This window comes from Protomyctophum bolini (genome assembly GCF_963924005.1).
Source record: "Protomyctophum bolini genome assembly, chromosome: 12".
NCBI classification, from domain to species: Eukaryota; Metazoa; Chordata; class Actinopteri; order Myctophiformes; family Myctophidae; genus Protomyctophum; species Protomyctophum bolini.
Genome location: NC_137873.1, coordinates 45,071,622 through 45,087,088, shown reverse-complemented (window position 1 = coordinate 45,087,088; position 15,467 = coordinate 45,071,622). Strand labels below are relative to the sequence as shown.

The following is a 15,467-nucleotide window of genomic DNA, read 5'->3' as shown; positions in this document are numbered from 1 at the left end:
CGGCTGTGGGCAGTTTAGAAACCGTCTTCCAGTGACATCATCATTAGGGAGTTTTTTTACGAACATATTTCGATTTTCATTATTGTGAGAACGATGGCTTCCATTTTCGCATTGCAACTTTTCAGGACTAGAAAGCCTGCAGTTTCTATTAGCTTGTAATTAAGCTATAGATTAAATATAGTTTTAACTTTTCAGTCATTTAATACCGCATTGAAAAGAGTCTAAGAGAAGACAATTAAAAGAGAAAGAACTTATGTGAGAGGAATAATTTAAAAAGATATATACTGTATTATTTTGTCCGGGGAATAATTCATATAAATCGTTAAAATACATGTGTAGCGTGAACCTAGGATTCCAATCGTATTGGTGAGTTGAGTGACTATGTACATGTGTACTACTACTGTATCTATTACTGGAATCAATGAAAGTATTTGATTGAATACTTTATTAACAGTTTGCAGTACAGAGGTACAATTATAACAGAGGTACAAATACACAATACTGCAGCTGTGTCCAAAGTGAATCAATGAAAGTATTTGATTGAATACTTTATTACCAGTAAGACGCACAAACGCGGGAAGCGAACGCAGCTGAGACTGTCTGTCTGTCCCGCTGTTACTGTATATGTGGACCTGGCCCCTTTTGTGCCCATATATGGAGCTGAGTGATTTGATTGTGATTGCGAACATGATGCAACACACTCCATATTTGGACGTATAGCGGGACAGACACACACACACACACACACACACACACACACACACACACACACACACACAGACATGATCTGCTAGGTCTCATAGTAAGTGCTCACTGCGTTCGCAAACAGTTTGCAGTACAAAGGTACAATCATAACAGAGGTACAAATACACAATACTGCAGCTGTGTGTCCAAAGTGCGGCCCGCGGGCCAAATGCGACCCTGGGGCGTGTTTTATACGGCCTGCAGCTTCATACCTGAACTGTATTATACCAGTAAGACTCACAAACGCGGGAAGCGAACGCAGCTCGTACATATTTGGGTTTTGGACGTATAGCTGCTTTGGGGACTCCTTATATGGTTATGGCTGATTCATGGTGACGTAATCACTGAGCTCCATATATGGGCACAAAAGCGGGACAGACAGACAGACAGACACACAGACATGATCTGCTAGGTCTCATAGTAAGTGGTCACTGCATTCGCAATTATAGATATTCCACTGTTACGTTCTTATAGCTTACGCATGCCCCCCCCCCCCCCACACAGTTAGTGTGGAAGTGTCCTCTCTGAAGACTCTGAACCCTACAGCCCCCCTCCCCCCCTAGATAACGCTACAACCACAGATAAGACAGAGGGATCATAAAGGCACCAAATAACAACCTTTGAAAGCAATAATGTTGAATTATTTCACGTAAAACTTCTCTTCTGTGGGATGTGTGTGTGTGTGTGTGTGTGTGTGTTGAGGGCCCACAAACCACATTTAATCAGACCAGTGTGTGTCCAGTGGAAACCTCGTATGAATCTGATCTCAGGTCAGAATGGGTTAAAGACAGAAGGGGGGTGGCGGGGGGAGGGGGTCCGCGTAATTGTAAATGTGGGGGGGGTCCTGTAATTACCAGGAGAAGCGTGTGATTTAGCAGACGGATGGGTCTAAAGGGTTAAGTGTCTTTGTGGATAATAAAGACACCTAATCTAATGTCAGCGTGGCCGATAGTGAGCAGAGATACAGTTGGCGTACAGTAAGGGTTAATAATATAATTATGTATAGTGAGCAGAGATACAGTTGGCGTACATTAAGGGTTAATAATATAATTATGACGTCCTGTACACCAACACCACGGTGCTTCAGAGCTATACCTTCAGAATGACAAACGTTTTCTTAACGCTGATAACGCGCTGTTGAGCTTGTAGATCTGCTATTTTCAGCATGCAACCAAGTGTAAAATGACTTATACTGGATCTGTTGTCCACTAGCTATAGTCCCTTCCTGACATTTTGGTCTAGTTTTTATTTTTTGACGAAATTGTCGGTATATTTAGTCTCAGTTTTAGTCACCATGGCTTAGTTTCCATTTAGTCTGTCAGTGAAAAAAGGTAGTCGAAGAACATTTTTCGTCTTAGTTTTAGTCGACAAAAACAACACTGGTCTAGATTCAAAACACCTTCATTTACTAAATAAAGTGTCAGAAGAGCCTGAAAAACAGACATAAAGAACATGCACATCTATAACCTAATGGTTGGTATATATATATATATATATATAAATAAAGGGATAGTTCAGATTTCTTAAGTTTAGGCCTGACGTTGAAATAAAAAAAAACGTTCGCTCTGAAAGAATATATATTCAAAGATTTGTGCCGCATTTTTTGCGATTTTTCAAAAATAGCAGACCTACAAGCGCTTAGATCTGCTTGTAGATCTGCTATTTTTCAATAGCTACAGTATAACATACACTAATGCTTAGTTAAAACACCAAAACAGGTTCCCGTCCAGAATGGGTTAAGCTAGTGTTGTAGTTCTCTGTGGATGTTGTAGTTCTCTGTGGTTCCCACCCAGAATGGGTTAAGCTGTATGAAGCTGTCAAAAATGAACGAAAGTTGCACTAATATTTAAAAAATACAATACAATACAAATTATGTTAGTTTTGTGGATTAATTTACTTTTAATGTGTGGCCCCCCTGTGCCCCCCCCCCCCCCACAAAATGACCGGAACTACTTAATATTGACCAAAACTAGAGCAGAACTCCCACCACGGGACTCGGGCAATCAATTAATACAGTTGCAACCACTATATTAATGGCAAGTATTTTATACAGCTTAACTTCAAAAAATCCGAACTATACCCCTTTAAGAGTATAAAGATATATCGATGTGCGGACTCTAATACATTATACATATAGATATAGAATAATTAGACTCATATAATTCTGGAATTTACAAAAAAATTAACTCACAAAAAGTTAAATGATGGAAATAAGAGTTTTCTGATATCTATAACTATGATTGGCCAGGTCTCTGTAGAAGACAGATCTATCTCCGATTGGCCAGGTCTCTGTAGGAGACAGATCTATCTCCGATTGGCCAGGTCTCTGTAGGAGACAGATCTATCTCCGATTGGCTGCAGGTCTCTGTAGAAGACAGATCTATCTCCGATTGGCCAGGTCTCTGTAGGAGACAGATCTATCTCCGATTGGCTTGCAGGTCTCTGTAGGAGACAGATCTATCTCCGATTGGCTGCAGGTCTCTGTAGAAGACAGATCTATCTCCGATTGGCCAGGTCTGGTCAGTTCTGCATGAGCAGGTCAGTACGTGTAGGAGTTCTGGATGACCAGGTCTCTGAAGAAAGGGAACCAGTCTCTGAACAGGCAGGCCCAGTAGGTGTAGTGAGGATAGAAGGACTCTTTCTGCCGCGTGGCGCCGGCTTTGAGGAGGTGGAGCGCTGCGTCACTGGCAGGGTAGGCTGTCATGGAGGTGTGGCCTCTGGAAGGAGAGACAATACACCTTTATTAACCTAACAGGGTAGGCTGTCATGGAGGTGAAACCTCTGGAAGGAGAGACAATACACCTTTATTATAAACCTATAGAGAACCTAGGAGACCTGCAGGGTAGGCTGTCATGGAGGTGAAACCTCTGGAAGGAGAGACAATACACCTTTATTAACCTAACAGGGTAGGCTGTCATGGAGGTGAAACCTCTGGAAGGAGAGACAATACACCTTTATTAACCTAACAGGGTAGGCTGTCATGGAGGTGAAACCTCTGGAAGGAGAGACAATACACCTTTATTAACCTAACAGGGTAGGCTGTCATGGAGGTGAAACCTCTGGAAGGAGAATACACCTTTATTAACCTAACAGGGTAGGCTGTCATGGAGGTGAAACCTCTGGAAGGAGAATACACCTTTATTAACCTAACAGGGTAGGCTGTCATGGAGGTGAAACCTCTGGAAGGAGAATACACCTTTATTAACCTAACAGGGTAGGCTGTCATGGAGGTGAAACCCCTGGAAGGAGAGACAATACACCTTTATTAACCTAACAGGGTAGGCTGTCATGGTGGTGAAACCTCTGGAAGGAGAATACACCTTTATTAACCTAACCTACTTGTATATAATAATAATAACAATAATAATAATAATAATAATAATCTTTATTATAGAGCACCTTCCAGGCACAATTAAGTGCAGTTCAAATAATTAAGTGCAGTTTACATACAAGTAAAAAAAATCCACATGAATGCAAAGAATTGAACAAAGGGTACTAAGAGACAAACGTAATGGGTTCAGATCTGGTCAGTAAAATTCATTAAAATTAAAAAAATAATTTAAGATACAATAAAGTCCGTGTCTGTAGACAATAGTAGATCTATAAATGAGTCTGACCTGACTTTCTCCATGGCGGACTGCGTGTCGATCAGCCCCAGGGTGCTGATGGTCAGAGACACGTTGCTGCGCTGCATGGCCAGCTCGTGCTGCAACGTTCCGAAGAACCCGTTCACCGCAAACTTGGTGGCCGAGTACGGCCCGGTGAACGGAGTGGTCATCTTACCTGAGAAACACACTTATTATTATTATTATTATTATTATTATTATTATTATTGTTATTATAGTACGGGGCCCGGTGAACGGAGTACCTGAGGAACACAGGTACTATTATTAATATTATTAGGCCATCAGACATGAGACATGATGAGCTGCAAAGAGTTGTGAGCTTGTAGATCTGCTATTTTCAGCATGCAACCAAGTGTCAAATGACTCACACTGGATCTCTGGTCCACTAGTCCCTTCCTGACATGTTTTTTGTTTTTTTTAGTCAAAATCAACACTATATTTAGAGAGTTTTCATCAGAGAAAAAAGTTTGTCTACGAACAATTTGTCATAGTTTTAGTCGACGAAAACAACGCTGCAACTCACCCAGCAGAGGTCAACTCACCCAGCAGAGAGGTCAAGGGTCAGAGGTCAACTCACCCAGCAGAGACGAGACGACCACGATGCTTCCGGAACTCTCCTCCAATCGCGGCAAGGCAGCCGACACCATGTTCACATAGCTGAGGAAATTGACCTATGAGAGAGCAGCGTGTTCACAGAGCTGAGGAAATTGACCTATGAGAGAGCAGCATGTTGACATTATATCTCAGCATACTGTACTGATTTGACCTGATCTCATACTGTACTGATTTGATCTCATACTGTACTGATTTGATCTCATACTGTACTGATTTGATCTCATACTGTACTGATTTGACCTGATCTCATACTGTACTGATTTGATCTTACTGTACTGATTTGATCTACTGTACCTGCATCAGTGACCTGACGTGATCTCCGTCTCCGTCCCACATGGCGAACGGAGTGGGTCCGATGTGGTTCAGAACCAGGAAGTCCAGCCCACCTGAAGAGAACACACACACACACACACACACACACACACACACACACGCACACGCACACACGCGCACACGCACACACGCGCGCACGCGCGCACACACGCACGCGCGCACAAACGCACGCACGCACAAACACAGTCATGAGCCAAAACCAAAACAACAGATTCTTAGATTTAAGTACAGTACAGTACAGTACAGTACAGTACAGTACAGTACAGTACAGTACAGTACAGTACAGTACAGTACAGTAAAATGGACCAAATGGACCCTATACGTACCCAGGTGGTCCACGGCCAGACGCAGCACTCTCTCGGGGTCAGAGGTCACAGACATGTCTCCTGTCACGTGCACTATCTTCTGAGCCCCCAACGCCTGGCACCTCTCTGCCACCTGCAGGACACAGGCAGAACTGCACATGAATGACATCCAGTTCATGCATAGGCCCTCATTTATCAATCAAGTGTAAAATGACTGGATCTCTCTTGTGACAGACAGACAGACAGACAGAGGGACAGACAGACAGACAGAGGGACAGACAGAGGGACAGACAGACAGACAGACAGACAGACAGACAAACAGAGGGACAGACAGACAGACAGACAGAGGGACAGACAGACAGACAGACCTCCTGCAGTGCCTCCTCCCTCCGTGCTGTGATGACGATCTGGGCGCCCAGCCTGGCGTAGTGATAGGCCAGCTGCTCACCGATGCCCGTGCTGGCGCCGGTCACCAGGACCCTGGCTCCGCCCACACTGTCTGGGGGGGGGGGGGGGGGGGGGATTATGTCCACCAATCAACACCATGCTGCTCTGCATAATCCTTGCGATTCGCAAAGGTTTTGGTGATTCGCGTGATTGTTCTAAAATGATAATTTGGGTCATGGTTGCTGGTTGGTATGACTGACGTATATATTCTCATGTTATTTTAATAGGCTTAAAAACGCATCTAGCAGGAACAGAGACAATGAGAAGATCTTTACAACAGAAAGACAACTAATAGGACATGTGAACACTGATGTCTGTCAGTCACAATGTGGGACAGACAGGGTCTCAATGTGAACACTGATGTCAGTCACAATGTGGGACAGACAGGGTCTCAATGTGAACACTGATGTCTGTCAGTCACAATGTGGGACAGACAGGGTCTCAATGTGAACACTGATGTCTGTCAGTCACAATGTGGGACAGACAGGGTCTCAATGTGAACACTGATGCCTGTCAGTCACAATGTGGGACAGACAGGGTCTCAATGTGAACACTGATGTCTGTCAGTCACAATGTGGGACAGGGTCTCAATTTGTGGGACACCTGAAAAGGTCTCTGAAAATGAGTGACTGTCCCACACAATCTAGTCACCCTAATATAACATTACTCATGAAAATCTAACCCCACTCACCTGGGTGGAAGGTGTCCGACCTGGGTCGAAGGTGTCTGACCTGGGTGGAAGGTAAGGTGTCTGACCTGGGTGGAAGGTAAGGTGTCTGACCTGGGTGGAAGGTGTCTGACCTGGGTGGAAGGTAAGGTGTCTGACCTGGGTGGAAGGTAAGGTGTCTGACCTGGGTGGAAGGTAAGGTGTCTGACCTGGGTGGAAGGTAAGGTGTCTGACCTGGGTGGAAGGTAAGGTGTCTGACCTGGGTGGAAGGTAAGGTGTCTGACCTGGGTGGAAGGTGTCTCACCTGCAGGTCGAAGGGTTAGTCTCACCTGGGTCGAAGGTGTCCCGCCAACAGTACGCCCACAAAACCACGGCAGGAACCATGAGCATCTTTCGACCCCCTGGAACCTTCATGACCGCTGTCTGGAGGACCGGTACCCCCTCTCTGCTGTCTGCCTGTGATGGGACCACCTCTCCTATTCAACAAGACAACAACAAGGTCACATTCTGCCTGGGACCACCTCTCCTATTCAACAAGACAACAACAAGGTCACATTCTGCCTGGGACCACCTCTCCTATTCAACAAGACAAGAACAAGGTCACATTCTGCCTGGGACCACCTCTCCTATTCAACAAGACAAGGACAAGGTCACATTCTGCCTGGGACCACCTCTCCTATTCAACAAGACAACAACAAGGTCACATTCTGCCTGGGACCACCTCTCCTATTCAACAAGACAACAAGGTCACATTCTGCCTGGGACCACCTCTCCTATTCAACAAGACAACAACAAGGTCACATTCTGCCTGGGACCACCTCTCCTATATTCAACAAGACAAGAACAAGGTCACATTCTGCCTGGGACCACCTCTCCTATTCAACAAGACAACAAGGTCACATTCTGCCTGGGACCACCTCTCCTATTCAACAAGACAACAACAAGGTCACATTCTGCCTGGGACCACCTCTCCTATTCAACAAGACAACAACAAGGTCACATTCTGCCTGGGACCACCTCTCCTATTCAACAAGACAACAACAAGGTCACATTCTGCCTGGGACCACCTCTCCTAGTCAACAAGACAACAACAAGGTCACATTCTGCCTGGGACCACCTCTCCTAGTCAACAAGACAACAACAAGGTCACATTCTGCCTGGGACCACCTCTCCTATTCAACAAGACAACAACAAGGTCACATTCTGCCTGGGACCACCTCTCCTATTCAACAAGACAAGGACAAGGTCACATTCTGCCTGGGACCACCTCTCCTATTCAACAAGACAACAACAAGGTCACATTCTGCCTGGGACCACCTCTCCTATTCAACAAGACAACAACAAGGTCACATTCTGCCTGGGACCACCTCTCCTATTCAACAAGACAAGAACAAGGTCACATTCTGCCTGGGACCACCTCTCCTATTCAACAAGACAACAAGGTCACATTCTGCCTGGGACCACCTCTCCTATTCAACAAGACAACAACAGGGTCACATTCTGCCTGGGACCACCTCTCCTATTCAACAAGACAACAACAAGGTCACATTCTGCCTGGGACCACCTCTCCTATTCAACAAGACAAGAACAAGGTCACATTCTGCCTGGGACCACCTCTCCTAGTCAACAAGACAACAACAAGGTCACATTCTGCCTGGGACCACCTCTCCTATTCAACAAGACAACAACAAGGTCACATTCATGACCACTGTCATGGAGGACCCCCTCTCTGCGGTCTGCCTGTGAGGGACAACCTCTTCTATTCACCAGACTAGCATCTTATGGCCTCCCCGGGACCTTCATGTCTGCTATAGGACCACCTCTTCTATTCACCAGACTATTTATTTATTTATTTGACAGGGACAAAGCTCATTAATCAACATGTCAGTTTTCACATCAATGTAAATGGGCCAGAGTTAGCCGAAGCTAAATTTCATCTGTAGTCCCTGGGCAGGCTCTTAAAAAATGAATGAATGATAAAAAAGAAGAACAAAGTGTAGGGCGCCTGCACACAACACCATGCGTTGATGCCATGTGTGCATATGTGCAAGCACCCAACACTACGTCCATACAAAACACAATACAATACAGATAAAAGAAGGACAAAGTGTAGTGTGCCTGCACACAACACCATGCGTTGATGCCATGTGTGCATATGTGCAAGCATCCAACACTACGTCCATACAAAACACAATACAATACAGATAAAAGAAGAACAAAGTGTAGGGCGCCTGCACACAACACCATGCGTTGATGCCACGTGTGCATATGTGCAAGCACCCAACACTACGTCCATACAAAAACACAATACAGTACAGGAACAGATCGACATGGTACAGGGGACAGAACAACGGCAAGTGAAGTGAGAAATGACACCGGAGATAAATACTAAATAGTGCTGATAGTTAGTTACTCACGATTACAAATTTGAGTTGTTTTTAGCCAGGTTGGATTTGAAGGTCAGATATAGTTGGAGGTCTCTCTTAATTCTGTAGGGAGACTGTTCCAGTGATGGGAGGCTCTAACAGAGAAGACTGTTTTACCTATAGTCTTATGGACTAGACTAGCATCTTATGGACCCCCGGGGACCTTCATGTCTGCTATAGGACCACCTCTTCTATTCAAAAACAATGAGTCACGGGGGTGGAAAATGTACTCAAATGTTCTACTTGTTTTTAGGATTTATTTTTAAATCGTTTTACTTCAAAATCAACTCATAAACATGGTTAAGCAGCTTTCTGCTTCTAGGGGCCGACGGCGTGGAACAAACTCCCACTGTCCCTTCCACAGGCAGCCTCTGTAGTTTAACAAACTACCTTCAACAGACAGCCTCTGTAGTTTAATAAACTGCCTTCCACAGGCAGCCTCTGTAGTTTAATAAACTACCTTCCACAGGCAGCCTCTGTATAGTTTAATAACACTGTACTTTCAACAGGCAGCCTCTGTAGACATTTTTAATGCACAGCTCAAGACCCACTTCTACACTCTTGCTTTTAATTGATCTTTTACATTCCTTGTTATTCATGTCCTCACTGTATGGCATTACTGCTATTATTTTTTATGTTTTATGCCTTGCTTTCCTTTCTTTCTCCATTGCTCTGTGAAGCACTTATTACTTTAAGTAAAAGTGTCAAATTCAGGAAGTAGGCTACTCATTATGCAAGATTTAAAAAAAGTTTTGAAACATAGGCCTACAAATCCTTTGAAAACAGCAGATCTACAAGCTCACAATGCATCACAATTTTCAAATGGCCGAAATGCTTAAAAAGGGCTTTAAGTGGTTAATCTTTGTTTATGTAATAATAATAATCAAAATCTACAAAGTAACTAAAGCTGCCAAAAAAATGGAATGCAGTAAAAGTACAATATTTGAGATGTATTGGAAATACTCTTCATACTCACGTGTTGTATGATCTCCACACTCGTATTATCCCAGACTTTTATCTACAGCTGTAGATAGATCCTAGATAGTAGCTATACTCCTTTATTCATTTGATCCTCTTCTGAAGCGCAATGCTCCGTTTATAAAGGACAGCACCGCTGCGGAACGGTCTGTCTGTCTCTCTGTGAATGGACTGTACACCTGCCCTGCCTCGACTCAATGGGCGGAGCCTATGGCTCTATGGGCGGAGCCTATGACTCTCTGGGCCCAGAGCCATAGCGTAGACAGAATTAGGACATTGAGGGGTCAGAAACCCAGAGCCATAGCGTAGACCGAGTTAGGACATTGAGGGGTCAGAAACCCAGAGGCATAGCGTAGACCGAGTTAGGACATTGAGGGGTCAGAAACCCAGAGGCATAGCGTAGACAGAGTTAGGACATTGAGGGGGCAGAAACCCAGAGGCATAGCGTAGACAGAGTTAGGACATTGAGGGGTCAGAGTTCATGCAGCCTGGAAGGAGAGGGACAAGCTGGAGTCTGAAATACATCGTTTCCAACGAGGGGCGGTGCAGATATCAGCCAATTTAGGCAATGTGTGCAACACGACAACTGTTTTAAAGTATCGTACAGTAAAGTCTCTGTAATGTTTATGTTGTAATATTAGATCATTAAAGCTGTGCTGTTGCCCTGAGTCCAGTGCAAGCTCACAACACGTCGCAGCGCGACACGTGGTGAGCTTGTAGATCTGCTATTTTCAGCAGGTGTAACATCAACCATTAATTACGACGGCATCAAGGCCCACCGGAATACATTTTAGTCGACTAAATCAACCGTATTTAGTCGACTAAAATCTTATGACATTTAGTCAACTAAAACTAAACTAAAACACTGAAACATTCTGGGTGACTAAAACCAAACGAAGACTATATTCAACAGACTGAAACTATAAGCTAAATGTGCTGCCAAAACCAACACTGAGAGAGAGCACATATTATAATACTATCGCTAGTAGTGAGATTAGAGGGTTTTATCTAAATGACACACACACACACACACTTATCTAAATGACATTGTATAGATAGCAGAGCGAGGCGTATTGCGATCCCAAAGGTCGTCACAATCATTGTGTCATCAGTGACGAGAGAAAAAACACAAACGGTTCTTATAATAATTAATGCCATCATAGTTGTGCGTGTACATTCATGTCTGTTTCGTCCATTTAACGACAACACCTCTTTAACCCATTCTGACCTGAGATCAGATTCATACGAGGTTTCCACTGGACACACACTGGTCTGATTAACCCATTCTGACCTGAGATCAGATTAAAAAAATGTCAGTCGTTCTTCGAATTTTTCAAAAATAGCAGACCTACAAGCTCGTATCGCGCCACTCGGTGGCGCGATATGAGCTTGTAGATCTGCTATTTTTCAATAGCTAAAGCATAACATGATGCCAACACCAAAATGGGTGCCCGGTCAGAATGGGTTAAAAATTTAAATCTATACGTCATCAGATAATATAATCTGCTCGGCAACAAACAGGCTTGTATAAATAATGTTCTGCACTTTTTACTACAGAAACAATTAACCCTGTTAAAACCCCAGCGATGCTTTTTTGGCAACATTTTTATTTTAATTAATTACTTATTTTTTTCTGTTATTTTTTTCACCTAAACATCATCATTGATGTTCATTGATTAGTCCTGCAATGCCATTGGTCATGATGTTTGCATATAAATACCTTCCCACATGTATGTAGTTATGTAGCGGAATCCAGTTTAGTGAACGCTTTGTGAAGATTCTTGTAACCCATTTTTTTTCCTGTTCTATGGACCCTGGAGGACACAAAAAAAAACGTTTTACATTTTTTTATTTCCGCACAACTAACAATATTTGATCACCATGGCAATACATGGCAATGTGTAGCGATATTTTGTGTCTGTATTTCTGTCGACATAATTTCTCCAAATCTGCCAGGCCGATTTAAACCAAATTTGGTCTTTGAATATATATTCTTTCAGAGCGAACGTTTTTAACTAAAATACAGAATTATATGTATTTGGCCGCCGACTCCCATCTGATAACACCCTAGAGCCGATCGACAACAACGGGCGGTATGATTAATTCTAACGCGACTAGCGACGGGACCAGGATGGGCCGTCTGACGCAATCTTTGCTTAGAATTGGACGGCATGATTTAGATCAAGAGTTATTCACGTTTTAATATTTTCGATCTCGTCGGCTAAAATGGGGGGGGGGGGGGGGGGAACATTTTCGATGACGTCCCACCGGAAAATAACATAACAACTCCGTCCATGCCACTCGGGGTGTTAATAAGTCGTTAGGCTAATCGAAAACGTCTGTGTTCAACACCTGGAACATGACATAAATAAATAACTCGTACACTTGGATTCAAGTTCTTACAAATGTTTCACATTATATTTACACCTGTACACGGTAACACCTGTACACGGCAACACCTGTACACGGTCACACCTGTACAGGGTCACACCTGTACAGGGCCACACCTGTACAGGGTCACACCTGTACACGGTCACACCTGTACAGTCACACCTGTACACGGCAACACCTGTACAGTCAGACCTGTACAGGGCCACACCTGTACAGGGCCACACCTGTACAGGGTCACACCTGTACAGGGTCACACCTGTACAGGGTCACACCTGTACAGGGCCACACCTGTACAGGGCCACACCTGTACAGGGCCACACCTGTACAGGGTCACACCTGTACAGGGCCACACCTGTACAGGGTCACACCTGTACAGGGTCACACCTGTACAGGGCCACACCTGTACAGGGCCACACCTGTACAGGTGTACAATGTGAGGTCTGAATATGTTGCATGAACAGTTTTGGCAAAGTGTTACAGCAAACCAAAAATAAAACATGAAAACAATGTGTGGAAAAATCAGACGAGACGTGATATCATAATTATCAATAGGGTTATAATAGTGTACAAAAGATTTTTGTAACAGAAACCCAGCTGGCTTCTGCTCTCTCGATGTGATTATTAAACTAAGTTGTTCGTACTCAAATAAGAGTCTTTCTGAGACCAATAATAAAAATAAAAAATAAACATCAACCTAATTCGCAGAGTGACGAATTAAGACATGTCACATGATTCAAACAATGCCTATAATATCTTTCATCTTTAATTGTCGTTAATTTTTAATAATGATTAAATTAACAGTCCTCAACTCCAGACAAGACGTTTTATTACATTAATGTGATGTCATTAATAGAACAGTGGTTCCCAAAGTGGGGTCCGGGGACCCCCAGAGGTCCCTGAGGGAGTTCCAGGGGGTCCCCAGCTAAATGATAGTATGAGTGTACAAATATAACCAAATGGACCCGAATGAACATAGATTTTTACAGTATAAATTGGGGTCCCAGAGATAGAAATGCCATTAAATGGGGGTCCGTAGAATAATGCAGGTCAAACTGGGGGTCCTTGAAATAAAACAGGGTCCCAGGCATATCTTCTCTTATGGGGGTCCGCGGCCCCCCATTAGATACCACTTCATTCGTTGATATAACATCAGATTATGGTAAAATATAAAACGTCTGGAATTCTCCTTTTAACTCAACACTTGACACCGGTTCATTCAACCGGTTGAGACCGGTTCATTCAACCGGTTGAGACCGGTTGATTCAACCGGTTGAGACCGGTTCGTTGAGACCGGTTGATACCGGTTCGTCGAGACCGGTTGATTCAAGACATTGTGACATTTATCAACTCAACAAAACAGGATATTTCTGCTTTTTTTTTTTCTCCATCAAAGCTTTTGCATTTCCAGCAGCAGCAAAATATCAGAGATTCCAGATAAATAGTGTATAAAAGATTACAAAAAATAATAAAAGAAAAACAGAGGTATAATAAGTCTGTATACGCATCGTTGGAAACTGTCGATCGATGGTAACTTAGATATATCGATTTATAACCATATATCGATATATAACCATATCGATATATAACCATATATCAATATATAACCATATATCGAATATAACCCTATATCGGTATAACTTTAGAAGACGACGGTGGCAACATTTTGGGCTCCGACGTTGCACTTAAACACGAGTGTTGATAATTAAACACACACACAAAAAAATAATGAAAATAAAAAAACTAAACCTTTCTCGTCGAGCTCCGCTTCGGTCGCAGAGTCCTTCCAAATAGAGCGTCGCAGTCGACCCCGCCCCGCCCCCTTTTCATGACCACGAGGTTTAGTCCCGCCCCCTTTTCATGACCACAAGGTTTAGCCCCGCCCCCTTCCACCAGCGTCCCGGAGGAGAATATTCCCCCAATTCATTTTTCCTCAGATGATTCAGAAAGTATTTATTTAAAGACCTGTTTAAGTCTCGGATGGGGACAAATCATGACAATAAACACAATCTTTTGGGCCGAACAAATTAGAAATAAGAAAAACTATTTGTCTGACCCAATTTATTTTTAGTTTATCGTCATGATTTGTCAGCATCCGAGGTGTCTTTTGTCCGAGGCTTTAAAAGGTCTTTAAAATACATGTTTTCTGAAACGTCTACGAGGAAAAATGTATTGGGGTAATTCTCTCTTCCGGGCGACTCGTCGTCTGCAACGCTCGATTGATACACATGCTTTCCTCCCTCAGGCCAGTCGACCTCAGGTAGACCTGAGGTCGACCTCAGGCAGACCTGAGGTCGACCTCAGGTCTACCTGAGGTCGACCTCAGGTAGACCTGAGGTCGACCTCAGGTAGACCTGAGGTCGACCTCAGGTAGACCTGAGGTCTACCTCAGGTAGACCTGAGGTCGACCTCAGGTAGACCTGAGGTCGACCTCAGGCCAGTCGACCTCAGGTAGACCTGAGGTCGACCTCAGGCCAGTCGACCTCAGGTAGACCTGAGGTCGACCTCAGGTAGACCTGAGGTCGACCTCAGGTAGACCTGAGGTCGACCTCAGGCCAGTCGACCTCAGGTAGACCTGAGGTCGACCTCAGGCCAGTCAATCTCACAGCTTGAACACACGAAATTATATATAATTGACAAAAAACGGAGCAGTCAGGGGTCCCAAAAAAGGTGTTCTTTGCGGACCCTTTAGGAGGCGGGGCGGGGTGGGGTGGGGTTTGGGGGGTCTTCTCCCGTTGTAGAGAAACAAAACACTATAGCAGGTAACGCTTAATGGCAACCCTGCGAAAAGTCCTGAGTGTCAATTTAAAGCAAACGGTTCTCAGAGTGTACCTGTGGGACCCAGATGGACCGTTACGGGGGGTCCATTTGGAACCAGATGGACCGTTACGGGGGGTCCATTTGGAACCAGATGGACCGTTACGGGGGGTCCATTTGG

General features: G+C 44.1%; 1 protein-coding gene across 1 annotated transcript; it reads right to left on the bottom strand.

Moving 5' to 3' along the window:
* Positions 1-3,283: 3,283 nt before the first annotated feature.
* Positions 3,284-14,037, bottom strand: LOC308326317 (hydroxysteroid 11-beta-dehydrogenase 1-like protein; the record flags this gene model as incomplete). Its single annotated transcript, XM_080779121.1, has 10 exons — positions 3,284-3,461; positions 4,362-4,527; positions 4,948-5,041; positions 5,280-5,371; positions 5,645-5,756; positions 5,992-6,122; positions 7,067-7,213; positions 12,633-12,772; positions 12,821-12,884; positions 14,034-14,037. The coding sequence occupies 10 exons, from the start codon at positions 14,035-14,037 to the stop codon at positions 3,284-3,286; spliced, it is 1,128 nt and encodes a 375-aa protein (XP_080635247.1).
* Positions 14,038-15,467: the final 1,430 nt, after the last annotated feature.